A 27,541-nucleotide genomic window follows, 5' to 3' on the forward strand; every position below is an offset into this window, starting at 1 on the left:
AGAAGAGGCAACACCTTTCATTAGGGGCATATCTATTGTTTACATTGTGTATATTATTATTCAACACTATTAAACATTGATTACAACTGTTTCAACTTTTTACATTGGTTTTTTTTTTATCACTAACTCACATTTTAGAACTATTTTCATGCACTAAAGCTGGGTTTTTGTTTCATCTGCAAATTGTGAATTATGTCTTTGAATAAACAGAACACCCTAACATCTCTTCTATATTAGCATAATGTCAAATAAACCATTCCCATAGCCCGTAATTTTCCTACGTTTGTGTAACATAATGAAATGTACTAACAAATGACCTTATCTGATTCCCGTAATTTGTGCAAATTATCCCGTTCCATACGGGAACCTGGAGACAGGTAGTCTGTGTATTAAGTCTATGGGAATTTCAGAATTTAGTATGGCAGACTGTATGGAACGGGGTAAGTTAACTCATAGAAACGATTCCCATAAACACAAAGTTTTCCACGGAAATTCTACCCATATCTTACCATTCAAATATGCATAAATAAGTGATTTTTGAGGATAGGAGGTGACAAACAAACAAACAAACAAGCAAACAAACAAGCAAGCAAACAAACAAGCAAACAAGCAAACAAACAATGCATGCGCATGGTTTATACATGTTGTTGTTCTTTTATTTCCATCTGAGAAGATGGTTGAATTGTCCATATTCAGCTTCAATAGCTGACCTTCCATGGGGTCCAGTTTGATGTGAGGCGGGACCACTTCACCACCGGGCTAAACACCATGCTCCATGCGATGAATACATGAAGCGGGATCTTTTACGTGAATGAGTTGTGACTCTCTCAGACACGGGACCTCCATTTTATGTCCTATCTAAGGGACAGAGTGTTTTGCCTCTGCTACTAGAGGGGATGATTACACACAACATTGCCCAGTGGAACCCGGGAATCGAACCAGGGTCCTTTGGATCGTGAGGCAGACGCGCTACCGGCTGAGCTAACTCACCGCCCATACACACATGCATACCTACATACATACATACATACATACACACATGCTTATAAATACATACAGAGAGAGAGAGAGAGAGAGAGAGAGGAGAGAGAGGGAGAGGAAGGCTGAGAGAGGGACAGACACACTGCAAAAAGTCTGGTGTTAGATGAAACACTGAGCTATATGGTGCTGAATTTCCGGTGCTCATTTTTGGTGTTAAATTAACACCTCCTGTTGTCACGTCAATGTGTGAAACTATTTTTTTTTTCCAAATAGTTACTTAGTTACTGTTTTTCTTGTTGATTTTGAACTTTGACAAGCCGATCCAGAACTTTCCGACAAAGTATCTGATTTTTTTTTAAGGTGTGAAAACATTTACACCATATAGTAACACCAGTTGGTGTGGTCTCCTATTAAAGCTGGGAAGGCGTTATACCATTGACATTAACATCAGCAATATCAACTCAATACCATGTGTTGTCATTGTGGAATTAACACCAGCGCAGTGTCAAAATATCACCAGCTACAGTGTCAAATAACACCACGAAGTGCCAGGAAAACCCTTTTTAACACCATCACAAAATACTTTCTACACATGTCGGGGCGGTCCTCTATTGACACTTGATCGGTGTTAGATTAAACACCCATGATGTTAAATCTAACACTGATGTTTTTGCTCTGCACGTTGGTGGATAGATGATGGAGAGAACGAGAGAGAGAATGAAAGATCAAAGAAGAAGAAGAAGAAACGAGAGAGAATGGAAGAACTCAGTGGCAGATGGGGAGGGGGGGGGGCACCGCCCCCTTTTTTTTGCAATAAAAGAATAAAAAGGGGAAAAAGAAATTTATGAAATAAATTAAATGATGAAAATTATTCTTTTTCTTTAAGAAAAATTTGAGAGAAAAGGAGAAAAGAGAAAAACAGAAGGAAAAGGAAAGGTTTCAGAGCGCTACCACAATAAGTAAGATTAATTCCACCTATTTTTATCATTATTTTTTTTTGTAGTTTTTCTAATCACTTAATTTTGTTTTGATTAAACTTATATTAAATCATCGCTTTGCCTTTTTATTTTATTATTTTTATTTTTTTTTGGGGGGGGGGGAGAATGGGGGATGTTAATTAAGGGTATTAGATTTTCGCTGACGTACCTATTTTTATCATGATTTTTTGTAGTTTTTCTAATCACTTAATCTTGTTTTGATTAAATTTATATTAAGTCATCACTTTGCCTTTTATTTTATTATTTTTTTTGGAATGGGGGATGTTAATTAAGGGTATTAAATTTTCGCTGACGTACCAGTCTATTCTGCTAAACCATTTCGTCATTGTGTGATTTGTAATCATTCAATGATTGTTGTTAATGTTGTAATTAATTTTAATTTGTTGTAATAAAAACAAAATAAATAAAAAGATTTGTCTTTCTAGAAATGAAGTAAGACAAAATTTTGTGACAGGAAAAGGAAAATCAGAACTAAATACCTGCTGGATAGGGGTGTAATGTAGTTTTGTTTTCAGTACAGGAATCTGTGAAAACATTTAAATCTAGTGCTTTTAAAGAAAGGCATCTCACATTTCTGTTTTTCGAAGTCTTTTGTCAGCAAATTGTGTAACTAAACTGTAATGATAAGTTTCGCATTGATGGCAAATTCACGCACATAAAAATGTATGATGGCATGGTAAAGAATCTGTTTTAATCATATCATGACGTTTATCGTATATAGAATCAGGAGCGGATCCAGGAATTCCGTGAAGGGGAGGCCGCTTTATAAGAGTAAGGGGCCGGGGGGGGGGGGTGGGGCGGCGCACGTTCCTCCCATTTTTTTTTTTGATTTCTTTTGTTTTAACCAAAAAAAAAAAAAAATAAAAAATAAAGAGGGTGTGCGCGCGCCCGGAGCGACCCCCTCTGGATCTGCCACTGTGAATAATCAGTGTATGTCACAACATATGTTCCTGTCATAATTTGTATACGATGGACATTATTTAACAGTCGCTTTCGTGCAGAAAGAATGATCGCTCCAGGGGTACGAGCACGAGTTCCCCGCCCCCCTTTTCTCACCTTACCCCGCTCTCTAACACCTTCCCAAAGTCTCCCCTTCCATACCGGGCCGCAAGCCCTTGACTAGACTGTTGATTTTTCCTGTGTTTACTCAATACGGGTATCGTGCCTCTCTCGTGTACGTGTTAACACATAAGACCCATTCAACGTTGACGAGATACAGCGCTCCCAATTGTACCCCGTGCACAAGTTGTTTACAGGGGTACACACTCGACGCCAGGTAGTGTACACACATGGTACATAATGCTCCAACAGTATCGATTTTGATTGTCCGTCAAGTTTGCCCACTATCTTCCAAATCGATATTCTAGTCTTTGAAGAGTAACATACATACTGTACGGCTTCTTTGGATCATTGGTTACCGTGTTCACGAGTTACAAGTTTTAGTTGCACGAAGTTTTATCAGCGAGGAAATATCCGAGCAGGACCATAGTTATGGCTTATGCACGCAGGCTGATCATTTTCAATACTGTTTGAGTGCAGGAGCGTGATTGAATACGCATAATGGCGTAAAATTTCTTTGCAGTTTGCAACGCACCTGTACGGTCACTATTAATCGTTCACCGCGGAATCTCCACACGCTGTCTTGCACTAATTCGTACTGCTCTGTGTTTGTACCTCAAGTTTAACTACACCTCACGCTTTGGTTGACAAATTTCAACAATGACTATGGCAACATACAAACGACATGTCTAGCGGTGCAGGGATGTTGGAAATAAACGGAACCGGTCTTGCCGTTAAAAGCGGCGAGGTTGTGGGTTCCGTACTACCCGTCGACGTACCGACGCGAGAAGCTCTGGCGAACACGGGCCCTAGCAACCGTCGCGGAGGTCTCGACTCGAATGGAAAAGTTTACGCAAATTCCGCGGTGGAATTCTACACGCAAGGAACTTTCGAAAAACCATGGCAACAGGGATCAAAGGTGAGGTGTCCAGTTTGAACCAACACGTTTGATATAGGAGGTTGCCTTGACATACTTTTCCTAAATAGGATATCATTTGTAGATACTCTGAGACCATTTCAGTGAACTATATTTCATAATTTCAAGACAGCTTTTTGCAAAACATCTGTAGGTATATAGGTATGGATCATACCAAGTTCTCTCCCCCTTTCAAAGTCTGATACTTTCTATTCTTCCACTATGTTATTTTCCTTTTCAGGAAGACTCGAGGTTACTTATCTGCTTACATGTATTTTGACAGCTCTCGTGCAAATCTAGCAGTGCGTATAGCGCGTCGTGACACCAACAATTGAAGCATAGAATTGGTATATCGACGGATAGCCCCGGAGACCGCGCCGCAACGCTGCACGTTTGGGGCTGGTCGCAGTTAATCGACGGACAGTTATTGCACATTGCAGAGTAATGCATGCTGCGAAGAGATCAGTTGATGTTTTTGCTTTTGGTTTTGGTTTTTTAGAGAGGGAGTCTACTTCATCGTCTTTAAATCGCCTTCAATGAGCAGGGTGAATTCAATTGTACAGAGTTAGTTTCGTTGCAGTCGAACAGATGTCAACAGCTTGTCGGACCTTTACAATTTCACATGATCCTGTCAGAAAGTAGTAATATATGAATTATGTACCGAGCCGATGCCATCACATCATTCTTCCATTGTCTTCCAAACCAGCCAAACCAGCCAAATGTAATGTCCATCTATCTACACTGAATCTATCCTCTCTATCCATTTTCTGATCATATAAAGTCGACCAAACAGAGTTTTACATGCTTCGTGAAAATGCTGTTTGCTATACCCTCACAAAGACAGCGTGGATAAGACAGGAAGGGTATATCTCCTCGAAAGTCATTCTTACATAATATGTGCAGTGTACATCGAAGTTCCAGTAACAAAAACATACAGCACATCGACTCTAATATCGATAGTTATCATCTACTATTAAAACCCCAATCGCATTAAATTTTATATTAGATTTTCTGTTTCAAGTATACACTCGTAGATATCTTATTCTTTGATCTATCATGTAGCTCCACAAACTTTTGTTTTCTAATTACAATAATCTAGATTGGAATAGAAATCGCAGTATCGCATGTCCTGGACTTCAATTTTCTACCCTCAAGAATTTTCTACCCTCAAGGCACTACATGTACAATATAGCTGGTTAGTCAAGATTACATGCGGGCAGAAATTTACTTTATAATACTGGTACCAAAATATTGAAGGCCGAGCGTACATAATTGTAGCTTTTTTTCTTCGTAAACACGTCCAAGTTAAAAAGTGAGACAACTTAATCATTTTTTATACTCAATATACAAGTTAAATAAGGAAAGGTTTGTAATGGAATGGACGACATAATTTTATTAATCTTCACATGAGATGTACTTACAAGTGTATGTTTATGGTTATTTGCTCGAATTTACTACAGAATTTAAGACTTTTTATTATGTATCTAAAGGCAATCATTATTGTTTTAAGATCAGGAAAGAGAGAGGGGAAAAAAAAGAGCAGGAGGGATGCAGGAGATTTGCAGGATGCATACAGTATGTATCAAGCGGAGCTACATGTAGGAAAGAGTACAACGTGAGATGGTGTTTTGTAGATACTCTGCCATGTTTTTTTTTTTTGTGTGTGAAATTAATAGAAGAGATTGCATTCTATGAGAAAAATTCTGCTGATTGATTTAGTTTTCCTGTATCAAACAGGCGTTTGGTATGGTTTTGTGAATTCCTCTCAACATTTCTTTTATCATAATATATGATGCAACGAAAGAATGAATGGTCCGTTGGCTCGTCTATGTCATGGCATTCATAGGTGTGAAACCTGACCAGATCGAGGTAGTGAATTCTGAAATCTCCATAGACATAATGCACAGGCCACCAGCTGATTCCCGTATGGAACGAGTTAAGCCATCAAGTTCTGAGAGAACATTACTGCACGACATTATTACCTGGTCATGAAATTATTTGGTAACCCCTGATTTCAATTCATATCTGCATGAATACGAGAAATGTACAAGCTATACGTCGCTCAAGTCGAGACTTCGGCTAAATCTAAAATATTTTACCCGGATGGATATCAACACATGTATCAATTTTGTAGTATAAGTGGGAATTCAAGTATAAATAATTTGTAGATCGAATGATTTCTCTCCGATCCCTTTTGAATCTTCTTAAGCTGTTGGGCGAGGGTGGTTATAATTTCAACGCGTATAAAGGTGAACGATTACTTGTAACTTAAATTGTTGCATAAAAAATAATCGGCAATTAACCAAAATGACATTTTACAATGATTTCCCAAGTTATGAAATAGAGAAAGGAAACTTAAAGCCTTATCAAATGTTTAGCCAATATAAGCAATGAAAAGTTTTTGAACTGAAGTGCATATTGAAACAAAAAGATTTAAGAACATTAGTGTGCTTAAATGAAAGATATATTACATAATCAACACTGGCAATTAACATTATGATTTACAATAAAAGGATACAATACAGACCACTATAAGGAGCGGTTCCTGGGATCGTAAATGGGTCAGATAAATCATTGAGATTTTTTTTGACAACACCCCGAAAAAAAAAAATACACTAAACGCATTTTTGTCTCCTTGACAACGCACCGATAACAGCTATCTATCGTCTCATCTTAGTGCCCCCGGTCACCACATGATAAACACGTAACCATAGCAACTTGTAAACAAGATGGCTTGTATATTTGATATGTATAGGATGATAGGGATTTTTTATGACAGGCAAGGTCATGGGAGCTGACCCTCAACCATTGCTTAAGAGCAAAAGAGGAATGGTAACTAAAACTTGTCGAAGCTCGTTTTTTTTTTCTTTTTCTTTGTTCATGGTCACGCGAGTGGTATATCAGATCTAGAACTATGATCTGGTTTCTAATTGTCCCAAGCGCAGTGAATGGACAAAAAAAAAAAAAAAAACAGGACTGAATGACACCAGCAGGCCCCGTGTAACAATCAGCTGCTTCGAAGTTCATACCATCATGTAACGTGTGTGTGTCCAGTGTGATCGGATACCAGATAAACTTTTCCAGGAAAATGGTAAATGAAGTTTTGCACACACGCACACACACACACACACACACACACATCCATATATTTGATTATATAGTCATATAATACATTGGATTGGTTGCTAGTAGGGAGTGGGCGAAAGGCAAATGTGTATGGAAGGTTTACTTCCACAACTGTGAGCTTACCCTTTATTCATTACACTTTTTTCTGGTGCACGAAAAAGCAGCATTTTCTCACAATGATTCAAGGTTCCCAAGGCTTCAAGGTTTAATATCATCGTTGTTGCTAAAGGTTTGAGGGTCCTCGCACCGGCTACAGCTTGTTATTCCGAAGGTTCGTTATTCCTAAGGCTCTTCAGTCCGAAGATTCGTTATTCCGAAGGTTCGTTTTTCCGAATTTCATTTTCGGATGAACAAATCTTCGGAATAACGAACCTTCGGAACAACGCCACAAATGTTCGGATTAACGAACCCTTTTTCATTTTCGGATTAACGAACCTCTAGGTATAGGGAATTTGTGTGTTTCGGATTAACGAACCTTCGGTATAACGAACCTTCGGAATATCAAACCTTCGGAATAACGAACAGCACCCCCTCGCACCATCTCCACTTTGAAAAACGTGCCTGCTGTATGTACATGTACGTCAAATGACCCGTCAAATCCAAATTCCGTAGTTCTATAATAATCCCTCCGACATTATAAAAGATGGAAGAATCATAGTAATGTGATAAAAGATGGAAGAATCATAGTAATGTGGCTCTAACACTCCAAACACTCACTGAGAGTATTCACTGATCATCTCCCTCATTCCACATCCCTGTCACTCTTGGAGAAATCTATCAAGACAAATGCAATGATGATATACGCATTTTTGCATTGATATTTTGAAATGCGCATGTACAGGCACGAGCCTTATCTCAATATCGATTCACGTTTAAGGCTTATTATCTGTATTTGAAGGAGTGAACGGAGCGTGTTGCGTAAGAATCCACGCGTAGACCATAGACTGAAGCCTTTGAATGTTTCACGGTAATTTCAAGGTGTTAGCTTTCTCAGGACTACTGTTTCAAAAGTACTCTATTACTGGCATGCCAGGAAGTAGCTATACTGTCGCCAACAGTTAATGGTGGATTTAAAGTATCCCTCCGGGGTGGGGCTAATAAAGTGATCTTCCTTTTTGCGCCAGACCAGGGATAATGCCCTGGTAGTAGCCTCATCAGTATAGTTACCATTGGCAACCGCGTTGAGTCCTCCTACAGCCTAAGGGACAGGTTTTATACATCGTCTTACAAAATTGTTGCAGGCATTTCACTGCCCGGGCAGACCCTTAACGGGCCTCCGAGGAGCCGTAGAAATGAGCGAACGGTCATTACGGATCCATGTGCATGACCGATTAATTCCTTCTTACTTGCAGTTAATCTCAATTACTCTTAAAGCAATCTCCACCTTGAGTGACGTCGTACCTGAAATCTCAGCATGGTTGAACATCCAAGCTACTATCCAAACTACTATAAGCTATACAAGCTACTATCTATAATGCCAAGCAATTCGTTAAAGAATATCATTGAAATCCAGTCAAAATTACAATCTCTAGATCACAAACAAATTATTATGCCTTTATGAATCATCGAAGTTTGAGTATTAAATGTAAAACCAGAAATATTTGCGGCATGAAATTTTCGTGGATATACTGGAGCCGACGGCCTTTTGCGCGACATGAATTTTTTTTTTTTTTTTTTTTTGCGAATTGCCATTGACATTCAGTACACAAGAACGTTCGGGTGCATCTCAGTTTTTGCGAATCTTGGCTCTACGCGAAATTCGCGAACATTTCATGCATGGATTAAAAAAAAAGTATGATATATATTGTTTGTAGATGAATTTTTCTTTACTTGATAGGTTGACACGCCGTAACACTCACAAACGCTCAGAAACGTAATTACAATAATCTGTGCACTTGATATCAACAGTAAATCTTCACAATCTTTTATTGCTCGTTTATGGCTCAATCTGTAACATTTAAGTCTCCTGATAGCTACTTAAAAGCTGCTAAGGCAAACAAGCAACAAAAGCAATTCACACGAGTCGTGCTCCTGTTGTGTAGACATAACTTCTTCCTGACTTTCGTGGGTTTTCTTTTTTTTTTCTCCTGCATTTAGCCAGACAATCGGTTACATTGTAGAACTCTCTCTCTGATCATGAGACTATGGGTGTGTAAGAACACGCCTTTTTGTGCCCTGCAAGAGTTTGAAACCTTGACTCTTATTTAAAGCGCAGTGTACAAGTTGCTGTAGTCCTCACAACACCCCCAACACCCAAAGAAGACTGCAATGTTATTGTTGTTTTTTAAAGTTTCCATTTAATGTCCTCATGTTCGCCAAATTTAAGCCCCGTCACCATAACAACAACGCCATGTACTTAAAACCCAGCAGTGCTAATAACACAAGAGCGTGTAGGAACTCGGAAAGCAAATCATTTTCCTGAGAAATGCGAATCCGATGCAATGTGATGTCATTCCTTCGTGTCGGGTCAAAGGTGAGATAGTTTTACGGCTCGTCGCGATGTTATTTGAGCACCAGGATGTCGGCAGCATTTATTACTCTGTCAGGATCACTTTTAAATCTGCCACTGAAAATGTCAATCCTGAAAGCGTTGATCGTATGATCTTCCAGGGAAAAAAATACTCTTATAGTCAGTTTGTATACAATTTGTACGAACCCAATCTCACGAACCGTAAAAATACAAATATAATTGCGTCCTGGAAGGATGTCAAAGAACCACGTTCAGCGAAGCTAGTCTGGAATCCGATGTCCCTCAACTGTTCTTACAATAAATCGTATCATAGACCCTACTGCATCTGCGCATGGGTATGCATCACACTTTTACAGACAGACATAGACAGACGGACATAAGGAAACACAAGACAGACAGATACACATACATACATACAGACAGACAGACAGACAGACAAGCACACTCACTGGACATACAAAATACTTAACGTATAATCTTTGATTTAGCTCTTCACATTAAGACAGTCAACTACTAATACTTATGACAGAAACATCGTTCGATTTGTACCACATTCCAATTTCAGTTGGTATGCCCCTCTCCTTAGAGGGATGATATAGTTTTGGTTGAGATGGGGATTCAGGTTTTAAGTTTTTGTGAAATAATTAGAAACCACAAATATGAAATGTTGAAAGACATACAATTCTAAGAGGAATTCAAAGCTTATTTGATGGAAATCGGTTTTGAAATGGGTCCAATATCCAAAAACAAAGAGGTCCTAATAAAAGGTGGGTCCCACCTTTTATAAGGACCATTTTGTTTTACTTTGATTTTGGATATCTCAGCCCTTTCAGAACCGATATTCAACAAATACACTTTGAAATCCTTTGAAATGTTACGCTTTTTAATATTTCATCAGTGGTTTTTAATTATCTAAAAAACAAGAGAGTTAAAATGTGAATCCTCCATCTAGACCTAAACTGTACCATCCCTTTTTAAACCCTTTATCCCTTTAATCCCTTATTATATATATATATATATATATATATATATATATATATATATATATATATATACATATATATATATATATACATATATATATATACATATATATATATATATATACACACACACATATATATATATATATATATATATATATATATATATACATATATATATATACATATATATATATATACATATATATATATACACACACACACATATATATATATATATATATATATATATATATATATATATATATAATGCATTCAGAGAAGAGAAGGGGAGACAGAGGGGGCTGAAACGCAAGCCGTGGGAGGGAGGGGGTATAGAGTAGATACAATCATGACATGGATATTTGCGGATGTTTACAGTATGTCTGTCATGAAGATGGTGGGAACGGCGACTATCTCGCTTTATGTACCCTTGCTGTCTTCTTGTTTGCTTGTATATCTAGCGTGCTATCCTCCTGATCTTGAGAGCAATATCTGTGTAAAACAATACTCTGACAGATAAAGTGGCTGTCCAGAAACAGATGGTAACGATAAATATGTCACAGCAATAATAGGAAGTTTGAAATTTCAAGATTATACTTCAGTTTAACTGTTCAACCTTATAATTTCTTCTCCTACTCTCCTTTCCAATCTATGGCAAAGAGAAGGCCCGGAAGACCCCTCCCCCGAAAAAAAGAGAGAAACAAATAAAAAGAGAGACAGTCTGAATCTGTGGTATCTGATGGTCTCATAAAAAAGCCCCGCCCTGTAAGTCGGAAAACTTTTTTTTTTTTAACTTTAAACGTGAAAGATGAAACGTTCTACGTGTCGGAGACCCGTCTTCGACTTTGTGGCCACATTATGCTTACGTGCATTTGTTAAGAGTTGTATTCATTTGTATTCGTCTGGTCCAAGATTCAGCACAGTCAATTAAAGTTACTTAATGGTATACCAAGCTAACAACTCGAGTGCAATGCCGCTCAAAGCTGGCAGCGACACTAGACAGCAAAACAGCAGCAAATCACGAGCAAACTTCACTATACTGTATGGAATGGAAGCAGTTCTTGGTTTTAATGAAATCCTACCAGAAATAACACTCATTAGGGCGGGGATGTCACACACTGCTCTCAGTGCCTTCATTCCGAGTGTGGCAACCCTCTTCCTTACCCTAAAGCACTTATGGTGAGGGGATATTGTTGGGTTGACGTATGGCTCATGTCATTTGGTGATAATTGGGACAAAAACAATAATTTGCTGTGATGCCTATTGTTTTTTGTGTGTGATTGATTTGCATTTCCCGTATATCACTGCAGTCCATGTCGCACAAGTTGAAAACTTATCTAAGTCGAAGGTGCATTATACCCGGATGGATGTGTAGAAAGCATGATGTTGTGATCATATTATGTAAGTCGAAATTCACGTATTTCGAAGGATTGAAGTTGGTCCGTTTGGATTCGGCATATAGGCGAAGTTAGTTGACTGAATTGTTATTTTGTAAACGGAAGCAAAGTACATTTACGACTTGGCGCAGTTTCAGTTGACGGATATAAAAAATAAAGTCAATGTACCATGCATCACACATGGCGCAAGAAAATATACATACCAAACTGTTTATTATTCTAGATTTTGGTGATCGGCCTGTAAGATTGTCGTTATTTTGACATTCTTAGGCACGTGTTTCTGTAAACCTTCTCAGGTTGTATACATAGGGCTAAACATGTTGCCATTATGCCTTCTAGCGTTGATGGACGCTTACGACTTTCAGAGATGATAAATGACATGCAAAATGTTATGCAAGCAAGCAAACAAACTAACAAAAACAAAAACCAGCACCAACAACCAAACAAAAATACAATGACAACATGAAGTAAAAGAGAACCAGAGTGAATAAAATGTCCATCTAGGGTTGACTCATGGAACGATGTGACTAGAAACAAAGAAAAATAGGTGGATCAAAGGAGAGAACATAGAAATAAAAGTGGAATGATGAACATAAAAATGAAGTGGAAATGAAGAGAATGAGGAAAATGGAAGAGGAGCTTAAGAAGGAGGAGGAAAGGGGGATGAAGAAGAAAGAAAAGAGGAATTCGAGGAACAGGAGGGGTGGGATGAAGTGGAAGATCAACAGAAAAGAGGGTTAAAGAAAGGAGAAGGAGAAGGTGCAAGATTGTTCCCCTCCGCACAAGGAATTCTGCAGTATAAGACCGCGTTTGCAATGAAGACAACAAACGAAAAACGAGAAAGAAGTCGAAGAGAAGACAAAAATGGACAAGACAGAAGATAGAGAAGAAGATAATGATGACAAAAAGGAAGAGGGAAATATATGACGATGAAGACGGACATGAAGAAGGAGCTTGCGAAGAAAATGGAGGCGAAGGAGGAGGAAGAAGGACCGAGATTGACCAGTATTCTACCCCGAGATCCATCGCTTTGAAGAGCTGGTTATATGGGCCGGTAATTGAGAATGAAAGAATCCATGAAACCGGCTAACAATGCAGCTAAAGAATAGGCGGGTTTGTCGGAGTGTCAGAGGAATCCTCCCTTTACAACAGAGCCGCATCGATCGGCGTGGAAGCTATTCAAAGCCACATCGACGTAACGGTCATTTACTTTGAGATATTGAGCGGTTGGCATGACTGTGGTCAGCTGCTGTATGTTACCCATGTACATCACGAACACAAAGTCATTTGTTTGATCAGTTCGTTATGAAGTAATAATCTTTAGAGGTGTTGGAGCTCCCCCTTTTTTTCTCTCTTTTTTTTTTAAAGACCCTTTGATACCTTAGTGTTTTAATATAATATCCCACTAAGGGTCAGGGATTTGCTCAGAATAGTGACTAATGATTATCAACATCGTGATGATTTGAATAAGTGAGAATGATAGAATTTCCGTTTCCCGTGTATACACTGTAAAACAACTTCTTAGAAAATCTTGCTTTGTTTGCCACCCCCCAAGAATGTGCTCCAGTATCAGTCCATGCATGTATATTTTACGCGTGTTTCCACTGGTGTTTGGAACATGAGTAGTCATGTGTATAAACTTATACTTATGTGTGTTTGTTTGTGTGTGTGTGTGTGTGTGCGCTCTGGCGTGTATGCCTATTATGTAGGCACGTACATTTACGCCGAATCATGAGGTTTTCATCAACCATTATTGCTCGGCAATTATTACTCTGATTTGGGGCACATATTGGTCCCCAATTGGTGAGCACAAAGCTCTGATCGATCTTTGAATTAAGCCTTTCATCGTCTTCCAGCCCAGAGTGGCTGCCGTCATATCGATTGAGACGGTACTTGAGAAGACACCATGGAAAATGATTGGTACACCACCACTGTCCCCATGCACTGATCCTGGAATGTTGGTAATACTACAGTATAGCCGGGCCGTCCCTGCATCCACCGTGGCGTCCGATACCAAAGCTTTGCGGGCGTGGCCCATTGCCTCATCCGTGTTGGTAGATAATGTGCTATATTGGCCTATCAGCTACAAAATCCACACGAGAAATACCTCAAATGCCTTCACGTTATATTTTTGTCTTTGTATCTATCTGTGCATCAATCAATTTATCTATCTATCTATCTATCTATCTATCTATCTATCTATCTATCTATCTATCTATAGATCTCGATGTGTATAAGGATGCGAATAACTGTATCCTCTGTGTCTTTAAACAGAATATTACCAGAGGCATGCATTTCAAGGTGTGTTATTTTTTGTTAATTATAGAGGATGTAGAAAAAGCATAATGACAGTGAGTTATTTCTGGATCAGGACTGTGAGCATAAAGAAGATACTTCCCTCCTTGATGTATGCATCAAACTTTGTGTTTGGTGACATTAAATTTCCATATCGAATTGCTTCAGAGTGTCAAGTTTTCTTTGCAAACTAATATACAATTTTGCATCTGCACTGCATGAGTTGTTGTCTTTGGTGAATATGACCTTGATGATGGTATATGGGAGGTTGTTCATGTACATTTAGGTAAAGAAAGGATGAGGGTTATAAGCAAGTGTATAGGTGTGGTTTGAATGTACTTAATGTCTCAAGTGCAGATAGTGGTGTGATACCTTTAATAAAGTCATATAGCTGTTTCTTTGAATGTAGATGAATGGAGTAGTTAGTGCATTTTGAGTAGGTGAGACCACACCCATTGACCAGATAAAACTCGTCGCTATCAAACTATAAGTAGGGCTTACATGCATTCCATTTTTGATATATTTGTCCCCCATTTGCATTTAACAACCATTGGTACGTTAATAGTAGTCGTGCTTATAGAAAGAACCCGTTATATTGGCAGGTGCGAAGCCCTGATTGCGCCGCGTGCTTTCATGCCGTACAAAAAAAAAAAAAACAACAACAAAGAAAAAAAAAACAAACCTGGTTGTCAAGTGAAGGCATCAGTGGGCGGGGCTTATCGACTCCTGGAGATGTACAAAGCAATGGTTGCGGGGCACGGCGGGCAAATAGAACTAGTGCGATAAACTCCCCCTAAGGCGCTGGGGTCTGTTTGAATAGCTTCACCCCAAATTGATTCTCATTCATCTTGTCACGCGTGACAAGCGCACGCTAAATACAGACATTGAAGCCTGCAAAGTACGAAAAACTCGTAAACCATTTGCATTTAAAACAATTTAGCTATACAGTCCTTTTTGGTAACCGCGCGGTAAAAGCTCCTACCACCCAAAAAAACAAAACAATCTTAAAAAGCACTATTTGTTATTAAAGTTACTTTTTTCATTTCTGTTTTATTGAACATTTTTATGTACTTTATTTCAGCAAACTTTAGTCAAAGTGGTTAACGTTGTAGATCTACCAAACACAAAAGTTTCTGACAAAAAAGGTAATTTTTACTTCATTTTTTGTTTCTGGAATATCATATTTCTCCATAAGTTCATGAGACACTATAAGACATAATCGATACATACATTAAGCAAATGCTTTTTAAAACGGGATGTGAAGAATAATATCTGGGAGCACGCAGATCTTTAACATCAGTGATGTTATGTGACACCATTATAGACTTTGCACATCATTTAGCTTCATATTTATATTACTTCGCTATTTCTACCTCCGCCTTGGAGTGGGTCAAAGTGTGAACCGTTCGGCCATTGTTTGGTTTCTGCTTGGACAATGGAAGCCTGTAAAATCCTGACCAAAACACATTTGTATTTCAATCTGTGTTTCTATTTGTTCAATGCCTGCATGCCATAATCATGCTAATTGATACAGCAATTCCGTCCCTTCCCCTCCATGTTATTAAGACTCCCAAGCAGCGGACTGGACGCGCCTCGATCTCGCACTACCTGGTCATCAAACGAGCCAGTCCCTTCGGGGCCAGCACTACTAAGCGGGGCGTACGTATTGCACGTTGCAATTTTAGTTACCATCACCTATCACCATGGAACTATACAAAAGCTTCATGGAATCAGAACTGCCTATGTACTTGCACAGTCTGCACAAGATGCACAAAGTTGATAATCTGCGCATTTCGCACACTGCGTTTAATTTTCTGGAGGAGCTCTTTCTTCACCCCCTTTTTTTCTTTTGCAATTCATCTTGCTGTTACTTTGCACGTATCTTTTACCTGATCCACTTGTGCGGTCTTTCTTTATTGGGAACCATTTATTGCCGTGCTGCCAAACCGTGCCTGATATACCCTTCAAGGGAAAATCATTTCAATGATCTTGAGTATTTCTCTCTCTCCTCTCTTTTTGTGACGATCTTACACTCAATAAATGATCAGAGGGCACACCTTGGAAGTGATCCCTAATGATACGCTCTTTGAGGGTTCAACACATTGTGTCTTCTTAAGGAAATGGGGCTTGTTAAAGGGGATGGCTAGTAACCGATCAGTGGGAATCAGTGGGAATGCTGAGGAATGATTGTTCCAATCCTTGTGGGATTTATTTAAGAGTACATTATAAATCTACTGTTGTGTGAAAATTATTTGCTTCAGAACGGTCTCATATTCAAGTAATGTGCAGATTAATGCCCCGTCACTGACCAGGGACGCTTACCTGGAAACATTAAACTGCACATTACTTGAATATGAGACCATTCTGAAGCAAATAATTTTCACACAAGAATAGATAATATAGTATATAGTGTACTCTTAAATGAATCACACAAGGATTGGAACAATCATCCCCCAGTATTCCCACTGATTCCCACTGATCACTTACTAGCCATCCCCTTTAAAGGGAAGATAAACCCAAAGAGCAATGTGGATTGAGTGAAAGCAGCAACATTAATAGAACACATCAGTGAAAGTTTGAAGAAAACCGGACAATCGATGCAAAAGTTATGATTTTTTTAAGTTTTGGTGTTGGAACCGCTGGATGAGGAGACTACTAGAGGTTATGACGTATGAGAGGACAACAATACAAAGAAAATATAAAGGAAATTCAACAAAAATTCATTTTTCTAGCATTATGAAAGAACACTTGACTAACTGCTTTCAGAAAGCAGGGGGAATAATTGCTACCCTTAATATATGTCAGTATCAAGTTGACGGAATTTGTAATTTTCATGAAAAATTGATTTTTTTAGCATTTTCTTTATATCTTCTTTGTATTGTTGTCCACTCATACGTCATAACTTCTAGTAGTCTCCTCATCCAGCGGTTCCAACACCAAAACTTTAAAAATTCATAACTTTTGCAGTGATTGTCCGATTTCCTTCAAACTTTCACTGATGCGTTCTACTAATATTGCTGCTTTCACTCAATCCACATTGCTCTTAGGGTTTATCTTCCCTTTAAGTACAAACAGTGCTCTGAAGAATCTATTCAGCTGTGCCTACTTAGCCTACATCCAAAGTTGAAAAGAGAACAGGTCGATAGATTGCGCAAAAGATGGCAAGGTTAAGTAATGTGTACATGTCAACATTGGTGTTACAATTTTGATCATAACATGGGTGTGTCTGTGCGTTTGTGTATATGCTCTCTTACCTCTGCAAGATAACTACAGGTGAACTTACCATACACTATATACTGTCCACTGAACTAATGTGTATATACACCCTGCCGAGCAGGAGCAGACTCTTGCACGTTTTTGTGTGGTAGTTCACTGTGTGTAGTACGTGGTATTTGGGTATTCACGATTTGGGGTTCTTTCGGAGCGCGTATATATTACCACTCACCTTCTTACTACTCTCGCAAATATATTCCTGTAGACGGGCTTTTCTCTCAGTGTACATCTCTTGTGTGTGTGTGTGTGTGTGTGTGTGTGTGTAGAAGCACGGTGGTTTAGTTGTCTAGTTGTTTAGTTGCATTACTATGCGCAAATCTGAAACAGGATCTGTATGTAGTTAAAACCTGGTCATCGCAAACATTATTTTGTTATTGGACAGATCGCCGTGTTTTCTTCACAATATCACTTTCAAGTCATATAGCATTGAAGACGCAACCCTGGACAAAAAATGGCCTTAAAAAATTATGTACCAGTAATGTTTATGATATTAGAATTGTATTAACAATTCGAATATAATAAGTAGTAGTACAGTGGTGGTATTATTAGCAGTACTAACAGCAGTGAGTAAATGATATGCTTGTTATCAGTATTAATGTAAGGTATTATAGTAATGATAATGATAGTAGTACACGAAACGTAACACTCGTCACTGTGATAATAAAATTTATAGTGCTTATGCTGCTTATACATCTTAACATTTTTGTCAGTACTGTAGGCACCCCTATTCTGTTCTTTTTCCCCCTAAAGTGATTATAATATGATTGCGCATATTCTACTAATGCGGATTTCATCAGTGTGGAAGGTCTAGAGATGCTGTTTGTGGCTATGATAAAAATAATTTCCGATGAGCATAGTGTCGTCTGACTAGATTGCTTCCTTTTCATTTGCAAATTGGACAGCGATGCATTTTCAGTTTAAACAAAACATACAGCCATTGCAAGCGAACATGATATAACATCCGTATCTGCTCAAGACCTTACTCTGTATACGCCATATATCTAGCGAGACTAATTTTTCCGCGAATCGGGACTTTCCTGACAATTTCGCGAGAGGTTAAATTCGCGATTGTGGAGTACAGTACTAAATGGAGAAATGTATGCGTGCACGCCACGTTCAAGTCGGGATCAGAGTAAATATTTTCGTGTGCTTTTAAATTCGCGAATAGCACCGGACTCTCGAAATTCGCGAAAATAAAAACACCGCGATATATTTGGCGTATACAGAGTACTTGAGACACTGATACGAAAAGATTTAGTACTCGTGTCAACAGCGAAAGACCTCCGAGACATAACTCCTTAAGTATATGATATGCCACAGACATCCACGGTGACAGTTGAATGTCTTTTCTCCACAGAGTGACGCCATAGGTTCGTCAGTCGATTCCGTCATGGAGGTCAAGCTTGAAGATCAAAGGCCAAAGTTCATATCAGCCTCGTACGCAGGGCCTGACGTTGTTAGCGTAAGTAGCAAGATAAACTCCCGTTATAACGAAGTTCTCGGGACCGACAGTTTTCTTTCGTTATATCTAAATTTCGTTATAACCGAACAGATAAATGATAAAAATACACAGAGTGGATGATGCAGCGGCCTGAATTTTTACTTCGCTGTAACCGGAATTTTGTTATAACCGTGCTCGTTATAACGGGAGTGCACTGCACCTGCTATGACAATGTGTGCAATCTAGGTGATAGAAATTCGTCAACCACTCTGTTCAGTTTTATTTTATGATATACAATATATAACGTATCACCATACTAGAAGCCCTTGAGGAACTGCCAAAAATATTATGTGAATTCACAACAAAGTTCACCCATTGAAAATGAATAATTCTTATATAAGGTGCAGTATTGCTTTACTCTTAATGATTGTGAGTAAACACAAACCTTTTTTCCTCAATTACTTAACCATGCAAACTTTATGCAGCATAAAACACAAACCTCCAAAAATGTGTAGAAACTGCACCACAAAGATATTCAACCTATATAGAGGAAATCAGTCGGGAGTCAGGAATTAGGGGCCAGGAGTCAAGAGTCAAAAGTGAAGTGTTAGGAGTCAGTAGTCTGGGGTTAAGAGTCAGGAGTCAAGAGTTAGGATTCGGAAGTCAGGAGTTAAGAGTCAGGAGTCAAGAGTTACGAATCAGGAGTCAGGGGTCAAGAGTTAGGAGTCAGGAGTCAAGAGTCAGTGGTCAAGAGTTAGGAGTCAGGAGTCAAGAGTTAGGAGTCAGGGGCGACACTGCACACAATACTCGGTGCTTCAGCTCACCTGTTTGCATACTACTGGCACAGACAGCCCGGCTTGACCGCTGTGGCGGCGTGTGATATCATGGTATCATATTAGATAGTCATGTTCCACGGATATTTTGCTGAAACAAAATTTATTGTCACTTTGGAATGGCACGAAATGGAATAAACAATTTTTGAAATGAAAAAGAGATAGGAAGGAAATTGGTCATGAATAAATGAAGATTTTAATCAAAATACAAGTTAAATAACGGAAGTTTTCTTCCCAGCTGCGTACGCAATATTGTTACGCGGTGTAGACCAGTAATTATGTCTGATATTATCGTTTACTTTCAGTTTCCGGAGCAGCGTTATTCGAGGAGGAAGAACCTCAGAAAGATGAGCTTGAATAACAACAGGAGGATAGTCTCTTATCTTCGGGTGAGTATAACGATTTTTTGTTTCTGTTTATTATTATTATTATTATTATTATTATTACTGTTTTCATTATCATTTTTACTAAAGGAACCAATATGAAGCTCTTCCATGGTATGGCTTTATTTCAACTGTTGTATTAACGTTGACTTTTGCCTCCGAAATTCATGTCTCATTAAACGTTATGTGACACACGTGTTAAGAACTGAGTCAGAGATCATGCTCCTTCATTCTTTTTTTTTATTCATGTAGAAGGATCGAGATGATTCATTTGCTATTGCTAATTTTGATGAAGCGTTTGTTGGCCAGTTCTATTACAGGAGTACCATAGAAAAGTGGGCAAAGTTTTGAACTCTTGCAACAGAAGATCCTAGCGTCGATTCCTACATGTACCTAGCGCGTAGGTGCATCGGTGGAAAATACGCTTCACCCGCCATTTCACTCTTTATCGTACTGTGCACAAAAGAATCAAGCAATACTAGGTTAAAATATGGTAGTGACCTAAGACCTGATTTTTTGAAAGGTCTTACATAGAATATAGGTTAGGTGGGGTCTTTCAGAGAAGAGCGTATACATTGAAGCGCCTGACTTTTGATAGATGCTTTAATTGAGAATAATATTTAAAGTGGGTGAGATGACGTGTATGCGTATATGGGGTGTGAACATGTTGGCTAGTCATGGGTTTCGCAGTAGCTTTGTCTGGGAACACCAAATGAGTGTTGTGAAAATGATCTTTGAGTTATTTCATGGTGTCTGCCAGAAACGGTTCCGGGAAAGAGGGGCGATGTGGCTGGAGGACGACTTAGGTGACAGCAATAACAGTGGGGAGCAGACTTTCAAGATTCGGCCAAAGGTAATTGTTGAATACCTCTGCCAGTGTATCTCTCTACATCTATATCAATTTTTCAATCAATCTATTTTCGATTTATGTTCGCAGATTTTCTTTCACTGTTTATGTTTGTAAACGTTCCAAACCTACACCCTGCTACAAGCTGTGTTGGATTAGACGTGTCATTAGTTCCGATTTATAGGTGACCGTATTTACAGCCTCGCATTAAAGTTTGATTGACTAAAGATGAATAAGTTTGAATCGTGATATCATAATTTTATTTCAGACCCCAGGTCCGGTAGATATCTTCAGCAAGTATAATGAGATCGGCGGGCGTGTAAGCCGAGAAGGACACATCCTAGACGGACTCTACCCCGGGGCGTTTACCTTCTCACCAACTCCGACAAGCACCCGGGTATCGTCCGGTCACGAAGCAGCGACGACGGAACCAAACGGTTCACAGGTTAACCCGGAAGGGTTCGAGGATGGGGATGGGTTCCGCCTTTCCGCTGCTGTAACCCTAGGCCAGCGTCTCGGTCCGGTGATTGTGAGGACAGCCGGCGCCGCGGAAGAGCAGGAACTCTTCCAGAAATTGGACAGCATGGCTCGCATAAGGGACGAAGATGATGGGGATGTGGAGAAACCGGAGCTGCTGGAAGTGCAGTCCCTAACGGGAAAGTCGGACAGTGTGTCTTCCAAGGAATCCAGGAACTCGTCGGGAAAATCTGAAGGAAGCCGGGGAAGTCCTTTCGGGACAATATCCGCAATGAAAGCCCCTCGCCCACCGGAAGGTCCGAAGCCGGACAGAAATGCCAGTCGATCGGCGAACTCTGTGTCGACCAGCGCTAAAGGCGAGACCGACTCTCGTCAAGATCATCTGCCGCAATTGCCGCAGGCTGGCCCTGTGGTTGGAAGTCCGAAACCGACTACGCCTTCCCCGCAGAAGGATCTGAAACTTCCGTCCCTGACGGGAGACGGCAGGAGGCACCCGACTCTCTCGGCGAACGTCACCCAGGTGGAACACCAGGACCTAACCAGCCAGGAATCGTCACCAGGAAGTGACGAGGAAGAGGTGGTCTCGCCGGTTTCTACTCCCTTCCCATCCTCTGAGGATCCTAGGAGATCCCTGGAGTACCAACTCACCGTAGACAACGTTCTGCAAAGCAGAGTAGACGTGCAGTGCTCTTGGGAATCCAACATCTTCAGGCTTTATGTGTGTTCCACATTTACAGGTAAGACTGATCAGGGTGGTTTCCCTCACACTTCTCTGCACTTAAAAAAGAAATGTGTATAAACATGTGTTTTGAATGAAATTAAATCCTAATGGATGATATCTTATACCGGTGTCCTAAAAATAGACACAAAAATGTGAGTTTGATTCAGGACAGTTCCCCCCTCTCTCTCTCCCCCCCCCCTTTTCTTCCCTCTTTCTGTCTATCCATCACCCTCTCTCTTTCCGTTTTCTCTCTCTCTATAATCTGTATCCCTTTATATATCTCTCTTTCTCTGTCTATGTCTCTATCTCTCTCTCTCCATCTCTCTCTCAATTTCTATTTATGTTTCTATGTCTTTTTTCTATCTATCTATCTATCTATCTATCTATCTGTCTTTCTATTTGTCTTTCATTCTGTACCGCCCCTTTTCTTTCTTTACACGTGTAGACTTTGAGGCAGAACGCACGATACTAATGTCCAAGACGTTTCCTAGACTGCGGGCGTTCTGCCGGGAACGAGGTTTCGAGTTCCAGCTGACCGACATGAACTGGGGCATCAGGGACTTCTCCACTGATAACCATTCCTACGCCGGGAATTGCCTTCGGGAACTCAGAGAATGCGAGGAAGTGTCCCAGGGACCATACTTCGTGGTAGGTACAAGGGGGACAATATGCGTCAGGAGATTGTAATCTTAATCTCTGAAGTGGCTGATAGAAGTCAATTACAAAAACTTAGCGTCAGGATACCATTGAATGGGAAGACTGTCCCGGCTTGGATATAATTATCCAAAACCCATATCCTAGTGTGTGTGTACTTGACACAAAGATCAGTGATAAAGTTGTACGCAATTTGTTACGAGCCGTCAAAACTTGTCTACAACTTTATCACTGATATTTGTGTCAAGTACACACACAAATGAAAAATCCCTACTAGGGTGACAGTCACCGATGAGCGTACGTTTGGATTTACATTATTATTCGCTGTCCGGTGCTATTCGTGGTTTTCGAATGTACCCTGGTGGGCAGCGAATGAATCGGGCCAACCATGAATCCCCCGCTACCGGGTCTTCAATTGAAGATTGTTCCTTGATCTTTTCAGCCTTGTCGTCAAGTAATCTTTATTGCAATAAAACTTGCGGAAAAACACCTGGTAATGATGAAGGGAAAAGATTTCTTTCAGGCTTTTTTTTTGTTCTTCTTGGTGATGTCATCATTATCACCACCATTATTATTTTGTTTCTTATCCCCCAGACCCTGATGGGACAAAGAAGCGGATTCCAAGCACTGCCGGACACGTTTCCCGTCGAAGATTTCGAGGCCATCGTAGCCACGATTGAGAAGGAGCGGGAAAGTTGTTTCTCCGCTAGAAGACCGTCAATCTTCCCGACGCAGAGGTCAGTGTTACGAGCTTCCCCTCATCAAAATGAGATAGAATAATTGTTCAAAGAATTATACAAAACATGCAGTGCACTCCCGTTATATCGAACACGGTTATAACGAAATTATGCCGTTACAACAAAATCAAAACTCAGGTTCCAAGATCATTTTGTAAATATATCTGTACACTGTACTCTTCAGTTACAACGAAATTTCGACATGACGAAAGAAAATCGCCGGTCCCGAAGACTTTGTTTTAACAGTAGTGCACTTCATACGCTACTGTCGGAGACCAAGTTCTTTTAAAACAATGTAACTTGTATCGGCCATGACTGCGGGGAGGGAAAGGGGGGGGGGGGGGGCGGGGTCTTCTAACATACGTTTATGTAGTAAGAAAAGATGATTGGACATGTTAACAACAGATTTATTATTTGTTTGTTCATATGCAATATAGGTCACCTTATCTTGTTTTATAGAATTGTAGTCCTGTGTAGGTGTTTTGTTTTTTTGGTTTTTTTTATTGCCTCAGAGTGGAAATAGACAGTGGTCCTATATTCATAGAAGGATATGATTATAAACGTCTCAGTGAGTCGTGGAACTGATGTAAGATATGTGATATCAAGTCGAGGTTGTTTCTTTTATCCTCATTATCTATTGCTGTCGTCGAGAGCCTAAATAAACGAACAACTTGTTTGTGTAACTTATCCCAGTTTGGACCATACTTAGTATCATATCCAAGACGCTAGCACATTAGTGAAGTACCATTTTATAAAACACGTTTATTATCTGTGAATATAAACATAGGGCGGTGAGTTGGCTCAGTCGGTAGCGCTTCTGCCTCACGATCCAAAGGGCCCGGGTTCGAACCCGAGTGTGGACTGAGCAATGTTGTGTGTGAGTATACCGTCCCCTCTAGCAAGAGGCAAAACAACCTGTCTCTCGGATAGGACATAAAATGGAGGTCCCATATATGAGAGAGTAACAACTCATGCACGTAAAAGATCCCGCTTCATTCAATTCATCGCAAAGAGCAGGGTGTTTAACCCGGTGAAGTGGTCCCACCTCACATCCAACTGGACCCCATGGAAGATTAGCTTAACGTGGCTAAATATGGGCTATCCAGCCATCTTCTCAGATGGAAATGAACAAACAAGCAAACAATCACTACGCGCAGTGTTCTACCAAGGAAAAAAACAGGCAAGCTACCAAAAAAAAAAAAAAAAAAAAAGGAGGAAAATTAAGCAAAGGCAAAGACTGTTATATTTTCTTGTTTGCAGCATCTCGGATGAGACAAGGAGTGGTCGATCAAGTGGAATGACGAGGAGTCAAGTTCCAAGGTATGAAATGTCTGCTGAAAAAAAAAAACAACAACAATCATAAATCATAATAATTTATTTTGAATAATATTGGTCAGTAAAACCATAGAAATATCGAAAGCAAGAACAAGGCTAACTTTCCTTCGAATATTTTAATGTCATATACATACAGTAAATTGAAACTGTTACAATCTTAAATATTGAAAGACGCGTTATCTAGAAAAGTGAAAACATGATTGTACCAAACTTCACTTTTATATTTTTAAATGGGGTCAGACTGAGTGCTTGTTTTTCTGACACATTATTTCCTGCAAGCTCTTCTTTATACAGTTATTTATGTTGCTTGTTTTTGACGATTGTGTTTGCATTGTTTTGCTATGCTGTTGCTAATAAACCAGCCTATAACGTTGTAAAGTATGCGTTTTACGTGAATGATCCGCATTCATTTAAAGTATGCACAAAGAATTCTAAGTTATTGCTTGTGAGAATTTTAATTTGTTAACATAGACTTTGAGCCTATGACATGGGACAATCAAATCTCATCATGTAGAATGTGACGAAATGTGAAGATGTTTTCGTGCTAAAAGTGCAACAACAGCGTAGTTTGATATGTATAGTATATTAGAGTCGGAATAGAAGAATTTCTCTTCAAGATTGGAAATTGAATTATAATCTTCTGGATTGTTATGTGTTCCTTTTTCAGGTCCGATTTTGACAAAACCTTTTCAATTTTGGTTCACATTCAAAGTTTACTCGCATTTGTTTTATCATCGCACGTTATAGAATTGTATCAAAGAAAACAGAATGAACTGCACAATCATGATAAATTCTTCACATTTAATGACACATCATAATTATCTGATGTACTAAAAAGGTTGTTAATCAAGCGTGGTTTTAGTTACACTTCTATATTCTGTCACTTAGATTTAATGCGGATATACGTCGAGAGTTCGTTATTTAAGATACTAATAACTAGTCGTGACTTTTTGTTTCATAATGTATGAAGTGTTGCACATTTTAATCGTGACATAATCCTTTTATAATTTTGTGCCATCTAACTTGAATTGTTCAGTTGTTGTTGTTGTTGCTTTGCAACGCCTGAATAACATTAACAAATGCCTTACCCGATGCCGAATTACTTACGCACGCCGTGCACATTGGTGCACGCGTTCACTGATTAACACCAGACTCCAAATCAATAAAGATTCAACATCAACAAGTAATTGTACTGAATTACATTTATATCTATTCTTTCTTCCTTGGAACTTGGAAACGGAATAAACACTGCCGTGACCACAGTTTCAGCATTCAATTTACAACACTGTAACTGAAATATTTACCATTGCGTTGCAGCCTCTTTCGTTAACTCATTGTTCATTCACAACGCAAATTATAAACGTAATACACGTGTACATAGAAATTCATAAGAAGAGAGGGAAGTAGACAGGGAAACGCATAAATAGCGAAAGAGAGTGAACGAGAAAGAAAAAAAATCGGTATCAATTCATATTGAAAGTGTGTATATTGTATTTCGTGCTTTAACGCTCCGAGTGTATATCAAAGTCAGTGTGCAAACGTGTTTGATTGTGATTTTACACTTCCGTTTACTTGTCAAATCCGTGATTTCTTTTTACGTCAGAGTGCAAAGTTAATAACAAAACATGTTTGAGTGTATTTAAATGTCTAATTTTATTTCGAATTTCTGCATTTCTTCATTGCCCTGTTTCAACGAGCCTTCTCTATTTTCCTAATTAATATTAATATGCCCTTTTGTTCCCCATTAATATTCATATGACGTTTCTCTCTTTGCACCAATAAGGACCAAGCGTTCTTTTCTGTCAGGTGTGAATCGCATGATGCTAACAATGAAGGTATTTGGCGGGCTGGATAGACGGTAATTAATGCATTTTGTTGAAGATAACTACAAAGTCTGACACTAAAACTACCAGACTTTGAGCATATTGTAAACCAATGATTCCCTATACGTATGAAAATGTCGACATGTCTATCGACAGTAGGATCAATTTGGAAAAATAAATTTAATATTCTATGATAAGGGATGTTTAAGTTTTTAATACAGTGAATATAATAATACAGATATCTAGGCTTATACAATATTTATAAAACCAAGGGTAAGATTTTGTCTCTAATAAACAAGAAAAGTCACCTACCAATGTCGTAAGAATCGACGCTCTTCCAGACTTTAATATGTTATATAATTTGATCAAATGAAATGATGAATGATTAATGATTGCGGGCTGGAATATTTTGATGATATCAGCTTTTCACATTGAGCCTACGACCAAGGCGTTCCTAGCTTCGCTCTTCTCTGAATACCTCACTGCTAGTTTATCGTTCACATGTCAGTTAATAGGAGTCTCACGCTCCGACGTTTGTTTTTTATTGAAGAGTTTATGGCGCAGAACGCATTGACCAAATGCTACTCTGTATGTTGAATGAAGTAAACACATCACGAATGCCGATGCACTCCAACACGAATGAGATTGATTGCCTTGTCTGTTGAATGAACACAATGTTTTGCTTTCATATAATCATATATATGTGTCCTCTTGCTATCTTTTGAGTATGCAGTATTTGATTTGTTTGATCTCACCCTATAGCCAGTATGTTTAAAATCAGGTGTTTGC

The 27,541-nt window shown here is 39.1% G+C and overlaps 1 protein-coding gene across 1 annotated transcript in view; it reads left to right on the forward strand.

The window, feature by feature from the left end:
* The first annotated feature begins 3,723 nt into the window (after positions 1-3,723).
* Positions 3,724-27,541, forward strand: part of LOC140246663 (uncharacterized) — a 49,526-nt gene continuing 25,708 nt past the window's right edge. Inside the window, exons 1-8 of the mRNA XM_072326002.1 lie at positions 3,724-3,957; positions 18,859-18,963; positions 20,081-20,164; positions 20,919-21,011; positions 21,274-22,219; positions 22,649-22,851; positions 23,452-23,594; positions 24,855-24,914. Coding sequence (XP_072182103.1) covers positions 3,724-3,957; positions 18,859-18,963; positions 20,081-20,164; positions 20,919-21,011; positions 21,274-22,219; positions 22,649-22,851; positions 23,452-23,594; positions 24,855-24,914 — 1,868 coding nt within the window. The remainder of the gene's footprint in view (positions 3,958-18,858; positions 18,964-20,080; positions 20,165-20,918; positions 21,012-21,273; positions 22,220-22,648; positions 22,852-23,451; positions 23,595-24,854; positions 24,915-27,541) is intronic.

Source organism: Diadema setosum, chromosome 3 (genome assembly GCF_964275005.1).
Source record: "Diadema setosum chromosome 3, eeDiaSeto1, whole genome shotgun sequence".
Taxonomy (NCBI): Eukaryota; Metazoa; Echinodermata; class Echinoidea; order Diadematoida; family Diadematidae; genus Diadema; species Diadema setosum.